Here is an 8,912-nt window from a genome sequence, read left to right as displayed (position 1 = left end):
ACTCACAATCTTAATCCCCATTTTACAGATAAGGTCACTGAGGCACAGAGAAGTGAAGCGACTTGCCCAAAGTCACACAGCTGACAGTTGGCAGAGCCGGGATTTGAACCCATGGCCTCTGACTCCAAAGCCCGGGCTCTTTCCACTGAGCCACACTGCTTCTCTATGTCTTGAGTGTTTTCGCAGTGGGATTGAGAAGCAGCGTGGCTTCATGGAAAGAGCCCGGGTTTGGGAGTCACGGGCCGTGGGTTCTAATCCCGGCTCCCCCATTCCTCTGCTGCGTGACCTTGGGCAAGCCTATTCACTTCTCCGTGCCTCAGTTACCTCATCTGTCAAATGAGGATTAAGACCGTGAGCCCCACTTGGGACAACCTAGTGACCTTGTATCTCCCCCAGTGTTTAGATCAGTGTTAGGCACATAGTAAGCGCTTAACAAATGCCACCATTATTATTATTGCTATTATTAGGCTCTGTATCTCAGTGACCTCATCTGTAAAATGGGGATTAAGAGTGTGAGCCCCACGTGGGACAACCTCATCACCTTGTATCTCCTTCAGCGCGTAGAATAGTGCTTGGCACAGAGTAAGCGCGTAACAAATGCCATCATTATTATTATTACTATTATCATTCTCTGTACCTCAGTGACCTCATTTGTAAAATAGGGATTAAGACTCTGAGCAACCTGATGACCCCGGATCTTCCCCAGCGCTTAGAACAGCGTTTGGCACATAGTAAGCGCTTAACAAATACCATCATTATTATTATTGCTATTATTAGTCTCTGTATCTCAGTGACCTCAACTGTAAAATGGGGATTAAGAGTGTGAGCCCCACGTGGGACAGCCTCATCACCTTGTATCTCCTTCAGCGCGTAGAATAGCGCTTGGCACAGAGTAAGCGCGTAACAAATGCCATCATTATTATTATTACTATTATTATTCTCTGTACCTCAGTGACCTCATCTGTAAAATAGGGATTAAGACTCTGAGCAACATGATGACCCCGGATCTTCCCCAGCGCTTAGAACAGCGCTTGGCACATAGTAAGCGCTTAGCAAATACCATCATTATCGGTATCTTTATTTTAAAGTGAAGCGGGGAGCGGGGGAAGGCCCTGAACCCCCAACCTCCAAACTGGGGTGTCCTTTCTTCTCCCCGGGCCCAGGGTCTCCGGCGCCGGGGGTGGTCTGGTCCTTACTGGGGTCGTTTGGGCTTGAACTTCGGGCTGGTAGTATTATACCTGGGGCTGGTATATTATATTAATATATTAATAATAATAATGGAAGTAATGATGGTATTTATTGAGCGCTTAACTATGTGCCCCCTCCTTCCTCTCCCCCTCGTCCCCCTCTCCATCCCCCCCACCTTACCTCCTTCCCTTCCCCACAGCACCTGTATATATGTATATATGTTTGTACGGATTTATTACTCTATTTATTTTACTTGTACATATCTATTCTATTTATTTTATTTTGTTACTGTGTTTTGTTTTCCATCTCCCCCTTCTCCCCTTCTCCATCCCCCCCACCTTACCTCCTTCCCTTCCCCACAGCACCTGTATATATGTATATATGTTTGTACGGATTTATCACTCTATTTATTGATTTATTTTACTTGTACATATGTATTCTATTCATTTTATTTTGTTACTATGTTTTGTTCTCCGTCTCCCCCTTCTAGACTGTGAGCCCACTGTTGGGTAGGGACCGTCTCTATCTGTTGCCAACCTGGACTTCCCAAGCGCTTAGTACAGTGCTCTGCACACAGTAAGCGCTCAATAAATACGATCGATTGATTGATTGATTGATGCGCCAAGGACTGTTCTGAGCGCTGGTGAAATACAAGGTGATCAGGTTGTCCCACGTGGGGCTCACAGTCGCAATCCCCATTTCACAGACGTGGTCACTGAGGCCCAGAGAAGTGAAGTGACTTGCCCAAGGTCACACAGCAGACCAGTGGCGGAGCCGGGATTAGAACCCACGACCTGTGACTCCCAAACCTGGACTGTTTCCATGAAGTCACGCTGCTTCTCTCGCCCGCTGTGAAAACACCCCGGGCTACTCTATCCCTTCATTTGGGGTGCTGTGCAGAATAAATCCTCAATAAAGATTATTTGGGGCAAGGGGTCATCCTTTTGGGAGTCAGAAAGTTCTCATCCCAATGCCTGCTCCAGTCTGCTGTGTGACCTTGGGTAAGTCACTTCACTTGGACAACCCGATAACCTGAAATATCCACCCCAGTGTTTAGAACAGTGCTTCCTCTCCCCCTCCTCCCCCTCCCCATCCCCGCCGCCTTACCTCCTTCCCCTCCCCACAGCACCTGTATATATGTATATATGTTTGTACGGATTTATTACTCTATTTATTTTATTTGTACATATTTAGTCTATTTATCTTTCGTTAATATGTTTTGCTTTGTTCTCCATCTCCCCCTTCTATCAATCAATCGTATTTATTGAGCGCTTACTGTGTGCAGAGCACTGTACTAAGCGCATGGGAAGTACAATCAATCAATCAATCGTATTTATTGAGTGCTTACTGTGTGCAGAGCACTGTACTAAGCGCTTGGGAAGTGCAATCAATCAATCAATCGTATTTATTGAGCACTTACTGTGTGCAGAGCACTGTACTAAGTGCTTGGGAAGTACAAGCTGGCAACATAGAGAGACGGTCCCTACCCAACAGTGGGCTCACAGTCTAGAAGGGGGAGACAGAAAACCAAACCAAACATATTAACAAAATCAAATCAATAGAATAGATATGTACAAGTAAAATAAATAGAGTAATAAATATGTTCAAACATATATACATATATACAGGTGCTGTGGGGAAGGGAAGGAGGTAGGACAGGGGGGATGGAGAGGGGGACGAGGGGGAGAGGAAGGAGGGGGCTCAGTCTGGACTGTGAGCCCGCTGTTGGGTAGGGACCATCTCTATATTTTGCCAACTTGTACTTCCCAAGCGCTTAGAACAGTGCTCTGCACACAGTAAGCGCTCAATAAATACAACTGAATGAATGAATGGCACGTAGTAAGCGCTTAACAAATACCGTTACTATTGCAATTAGTCTCTGGGTCACACAGCTGACCGGCGGCGGAGCCGGGATTAGATCCCACGACCCGTAACTCATTCATTCATTCATTCATTCAGTCGTATTTATTGAATGAATCTATTTATTTATAGGGAAGCAGCGTGGCTCAGTGGAAAGAGCCCGGGCTTTGGAGTCAGAGGTCGTGGGTTCAAATCCCGGCTCCTCCAATTGTCAGCTGTGTGACTTTGGGCAAGTCACTTCACTTCTCTGGGCCTCAATTACCTCATCTGTAAAATGGGGATGGAGACTGTGAGCCCCACGTGGGACAACCTGATGGCCTTGTAACCTCCCCAGCGCTTGGAACAGTGCTTTGCACATAGTAAGTGCTTAATAAATGCCAGTATTTATTGAGCGCTTACTGTGTGCAGAGCACTGTTCTAAGCACTTGGGAAGGACAAGTTGGCAACATATAGAGACGATCCCTGCCCAACATCCCCAGCCCATGTGCTTGCCACTAAGCCACGCTGTTTCTGACGGTCCCAGGTGCCGCCGCCCCGTGCCAGGGGTTGCCCTGTGCCAGGAGCCCCCGCTGGGACAGGAGGAGGGGGCTCCTGGAGGACCCACCCCCCCGGGGCAGCCCCCCAAGTGTCCGGCCCCGGACACCCGGACAGGGGCAGTGTCCCAGGGCCCGGCCTGGCAGTAGCGGGAGGAAAGATCCAGCTGGATGCCAAGACCCCCGGCCATCAGGAGCGAGGCTGCAAGGCCTGGGGAGGAGGGGGCTCCCTGGAGGAGGAGAAGGAGGAGGGACAGGTGGAGGGGGAAGGGGAGGGGGGAGGCGACAGCTGCTGGCCAGCGCGGCCCCCAGGTCCGGCTCCGCCGAGGCCAGTCCTGCCAGAAGCAGCCGCCTGGGCAGGCCACGCCTGGCACCCCCTGCACCCCCGTGGGGGGCTCCCCGGACTCCCCAGCCCCCAGGAGTTGGTGTCTGGAGCCCCCATCCCCTCCCGTCCATCAGCCGGCCCCCGAGGAGTGGCCCGGCAGACGGCGGCGGACCACCAAGGAGCGGCCTAGCAGAGCTCGGGGGGGCCATGAGCAGGGCCGGCCCCTCGGCGACCCCGGCCCGGGCCCGGCCGGGAGCCGGCGTTGGACCCCTGAGGGCCAAGGAGCCGGCGGACCGGTCCAGCGGGGCGTCGAGCGCCGTCAGCGAGCTGGACGAGGCGGACAAGGAGGTGCGAAGCCTGACTTCCCGCGCTTTCCGCAGCCTGGCCTACCCCTTCTTCGAGGCGACGGGCCTCGCCTCCCGGGAGCCCTCGGCCGCCCCGTCGGACGGAGGCCCCGGACGCCCGGCCACCGTGCTGGACCTCAAGGGAGGAGCGCTGGACCCCCGGGAGGAGCTCCCCGGCAGGACCGGCGGCGGAGGACAGGGCCGCGGGGCCCTGACGGCCGCCGACCGGCTCTCGGCCCACGCCGGGAGGGCCCAGGCCAAGGCGCTGGACTTCGTGGTCAGCCGCGTGGATGGCGAGATCACCCACGTGGAGGTGCCGCCGGCCTCGCGGACGGCGACCCCGGCCCAGCCTGGCAGAGGGCAGCTGGAGGACCGCCCAGAGGCGGCGGCCGCCGGCCCCCGCCAGTCTGGCCTGGCGTCCAGCCTCCTGAAGAACGTCATCTCCAAGAAGATGCGGCGCGAGTACGAGTTCCGGCTGGAGCGAGGACGGGGGGCGCAGGGCCTGCAGCGGCAGGCTTCAGCCTACTCGGAGGCCGGCTCCGACCCTACGGAGGGCGGCGCGCCCGAGGCGGGCCGGGAGCCGGACCCGCCCGGGTCGTCACCCACTTTCCGGGCCAGCGCCCCCCGGGAGACGGCGGGGTCGCCCTGCCGGCCCGGCGCCTCAGAGCTGGTCAAGGGCGTCTTCCTGCGCAGCCAGAACAGCGCCTTCCGGTCCTGGAAGGCCCGGGAGGCCGAGAGGCGGGAAGACAAGGCCCCGGGGGTGAGACTGAGGCCCCGCAGGGCCGGAGCCACGGTCATGTCCAGCCTGTTCGTGCCCGCCCTCCGGCCCGGAGGCCGGGCCGAGCCGGCGTCCAAGCTCCCGGCCCCGGCCGCCGCCCCGGAGATCAAGATCCGCCTGGGGAGCGTGCAGCCGCCCGGCTCCGACTGGGACGCCGCCAAGCCGCTCGTCGCCCCGGAGGTGACCGGAGGGACCGGCCGGCCGGCGGTCCAGCCGACCGTCCAGCCGCCCAAGCCCCTCCGGGGCGACGGGCTGGACCGAGCCCTGCCCCAGTTCCTGGTCCGCAACGTCAGGGAGCAGGCCAGGGCCCCGGGCCCAATCCACCAGGTGAGGGACGTCCGTAAGCTCATCAAGGGCGCGGGGGAGGGCGGGGAGCGGGGCAGCGTCACCCCCGAGGGTGCTCCCCCAGGCCCCAGGCCCCGGCCCGCACCCGCCGGACGGCCCGGGTCCCCGTCGCCCCCGGTCGTCACCTGCCCGGCGGTGCCCCAGGGCAAGGAGGCCGGCGGCAGGGCCCTCCGGCCTCCCCCGGCCTCCTCCGAGGGCACCGTCTTGGTCCACCGGGCTTCGGGCCGCTTGCCGGTGGCCACCATCGCCCCCAACAAGACGGAGGGCACCCACCTGCCCGTGCTGAAGATCATCACCAAGGCCGCGGCGCTCAGGTCACCCGAGAGGCCCCGGGCGGTGGCCCCGGAGGCCCCGGAGGAGGGGGACTCCCGGGAGGCGGCCAGGGGACCCCCGCGGAACGCGCTGGAGAAGCTCACGGCCGCCGTGAGGACCATGGAGGAGCTCTACAGCTTCGACCGGCGCGAGTGGAGGCGGCGGAGCCAGCCTCCGTCCGCCCTGGCCCACAGCCACGTGCTGTCCCTCATCGCCAGCGAGGAGCGGCAGAAGGTGGCCGCCGAAGAGCGCCCGCGGGGCGAACCCGAGCCCGGCCTGGACGCGCCGCGGGACAAGGCCCCGGCGTCCGGAGGGCGGCCCGGAGGAGGGCCCGGCCCGGGGCCCGCCGGCGACCGCTTGCCGAGGCGCAATTCCAACCCGGGCACGGAGAGCGTGTCCGCCCGGGCGGCCGCCTTCGAGAGCCTGGCCAGGCAGAGGCCGCGCTCCCTCTACATCCCTCCGGCCCCGAGGGGCCCGGAGATGGCACCGCAGGCCCCCTCGCAGGCCCCAACCCGGCCCCTGCAGGCCCCCGGCTCCCTGGGCCCGGCCGGCCAGGTCGGCGGCCCCAAGGGCAACCCTGTGGCCGAAGGAGGACTGGCTGGGAAGTTTCCTCGGGGCCCCGGGCTCTGCTCCCCGAAGATCTCGTCCGCGCCTGCACCCGGAAAGGGTGACGGGGAAGCCAAGACCCCCGACCGGGCCGGGGGCGACTGGGGCAGCTCCCTGGCCCTGCCCCGCAAGGGGGGCACGGCGGCCACAGCCCTGTGCAGCCTGCCCCCTCTGAGCGCCCGCAGCCAGGCGGTCACCAGCCCCCGGGCGGCCCCGGGAAGGCCCGCCTGGCGGGGCCGGGCCGAGCCCCCCAGGGATCCCGACGGCCAGCCGCCCCCCGCCCCCTTCGCCCCGCCACCGCTGCCCTTCGGCCTACCCGGCGTCCAGCCGCAGCTGCTCTGCTTCACCCCGCCCGCCCCGCCGGCCCCGGCCACCCAGCGCAAAGTCCTGCTGGACCTGGCCACCGGCCAGTGCTACCTGGTGGACGCCCCGGCCCCGCAGCCCCTGACCCGCAGGCTCTTCGACCCGGAGACCGGCCAGTACGTGGACGTGCCCTTGGCCCCGCCGTCGCAGACCCCGGCCCCGTCACCCACATCCCCGATGACCCCGGTGACCCCGGTGCCCCTGTTGAGTCCAGGCGCCTACGGCCCCGCGTACATGATCTACCCGGGCTTCCTGCCCGCCGTCCTCTCCCCCGGCTCCCTGCCCCTCGCCCACCCCGGCGAGCCGTCCCCGGGGATCCCCGGTCCTGAAGACCCCACAGAGGGGGCCTTCACCGCCAACGGCCCCTATTTCATCGCCACCGGCCGATCCCCGTCCTCCTCCACCTCCTCCACATGCCCGTCCTCGGGCACAGCCGTCATCGCCGGCCCCTCGCAGCTGTTGGGCACCAAGGGCTACGCGCAAGTCCACGGCAAGCCGGTCATCAGCATCACCTCCCAGCCCCTGGGCCCCCGCCTCGCGGCACCCCCTTCCTTCGACGGCACCACCATGAGCTTCGTGGTCGAGCACAGATGACCAAGGGCCCAGCCCTGCCTGGGAGACAAGCCGGGCCTACTGCCGGTAAGGACGTGGGCACCTCTCTAGAGGCCGGTTTATCTTCCCCCAGCGCTTAGAACAGTTCTTGGCATATAGAAAGCATTCATTCATTCATTCAATCGTATTTATTGAGCGCTTACTGTGTGCACAGCACTGGACTAAGTGCTTGGGAAGTACAAGTTGGCAACATATAGACACGGTCCCTACCCAACAGGGGGCTCACAGTCTAGAAGAAGAATAATGGTATTTGTTAAGCGCTTACTATGTGTGAAGCACTGTTCTAAGCGCTGCGGGGATGCAAGGTGATCAGGTTGTCCCATGTGGGGCTCACAGTCTTAATCCCCATTTTACAAATGAGGGAACTGAGAAGTGAAGTGACTTGTCCAAAGTCACACAGCTGACAAGTGGCTGAGGCAGGATTAGAACCCATGACCTCTGACTCCCAAGCCCGGGCTCTTTCCACTGAGCCACACTGCTTCTCTTACTTAACAAAGACAGTCGTTATCATTACTATTATTCTCTGCACCTCAGTGCCCTCAGCTGGGAAACTGAGGATGGAGATTATGAGTCCCAAGTGGGACGGGGACGGCATCCAACCTGATCGGCTTCCATCTACCCCCAGCGCTCAGCACAGCGCCTGGCACCTAAGCGCTTCACAGATACCATTAAGAAATTGGTCGCGTTTATTGAGCGCTTACTGCGTGTGGCGAACTGAACTGAGAGCTTGGGAGAGTACGACACAACAGAATTTGCCCTGCCCGTAATGAGCTTACAGTCTAGAAAGGGAAAGAAAACTGGGGCACTGCGAAGACTGGTGGGGGGTCTCACGGGGCCGGACGGGGGGGTCTCATCTCTGAGCAGTGGTCAGATTGGTGGGGAGGGGAACGGCCCAATTATCATTATTATTATTATTGTTATCAATAACCTATTTAAGTGCATACTAGGTGCCAAGCACTTTTCTAAGCCCTGGAGTAGCCGCAAGGTAATCGGGTTGATGCTACTGATGCCTGTTTACTTATATCTGTTCTGTTTTGTTGTCTCTCTCCCCCGCTTCTAGACTGTGGTCCCGTTGTTGGGTAGGGATTGTCTCTATCTGTGGCCGGACCGTACTTTCCAAGCGCTTAGTCCAGTGCCCTGCGCACAGTAAGCGTTCAATAAATAACGATCGAATGAATGGATGAACGCGGTCCCTGTTCCACATGGGGCTCCCAGCCTAAATGGAGCTGTCCATCACACAGGCAGTAGGATCTAGACAGTACGCTCGTCGTGGGCAAGGACTACAAACTAGACGGCACTGTACTTTCCCAAATCCTTATTATGGTGCCCTGCTCGTCAATAAATACCACTCTTTGATTGATAGGGAACTGCTCCCCCCTCCCTCACTTCCCCAAACCGGTTTGTCATCCTCTCCCCCCGTTCATTCATTCAGTCGTATTTATTGAGCGCTTACTGTGTGCAGACCACACAGAGAGATGGACAAAGTACAGCAATAAACAGCCACATTTCCTGCCCACGACAGGCTTACAGTCTGGGGGGCAGGGGACAGATCAATACAAATAAATAAATGAGAGATAATGTGGGGCTGGGAGGGGGGATGAGGAAAGGCAGCCAGTCAGGGCGATGCAGATGGGAGCGGGAGAAGA

The 8,912-nt window shown here is 59.5% G+C and overlaps 1 protein-coding gene across 1 annotated transcript; it reads left to right on the top strand.

Annotated features, from left to right (window-relative positions):
- Positions 1 to 4,113: 4,113 nt before the first annotated feature.
- CX5H4orf54 (chromosome X5 C4orf54 homolog) lies at positions 4,114 to 7,248 on the top strand. The gene has a single exon (XM_038769194.1). It carries the CDS (start codon positions 4,114 to 4,116, stop codon positions 7,246 to 7,248), a length of 3,135 nt encoding a protein of 1,044 aa, XP_038625122.1.
- The last annotated feature ends 1,664 nt before the right edge of the window (positions 7,249 to 8,912 follow it).

This window comes from Tachyglossus aculeatus, chromosome X5, assembly GCF_015852505.1.
Source record: "Tachyglossus aculeatus isolate mTacAcu1 chromosome X5, mTacAcu1.pri, whole genome shotgun sequence".
Lineage (NCBI taxonomy): Eukaryota > Metazoa > Chordata > Mammalia > Monotremata > Tachyglossidae > Tachyglossus > Tachyglossus aculeatus.
The sequence above is the reverse complement of the archived record's forward strand: the minus strand, read 5'-3'. Positions and strand labels throughout refer to the sequence as shown.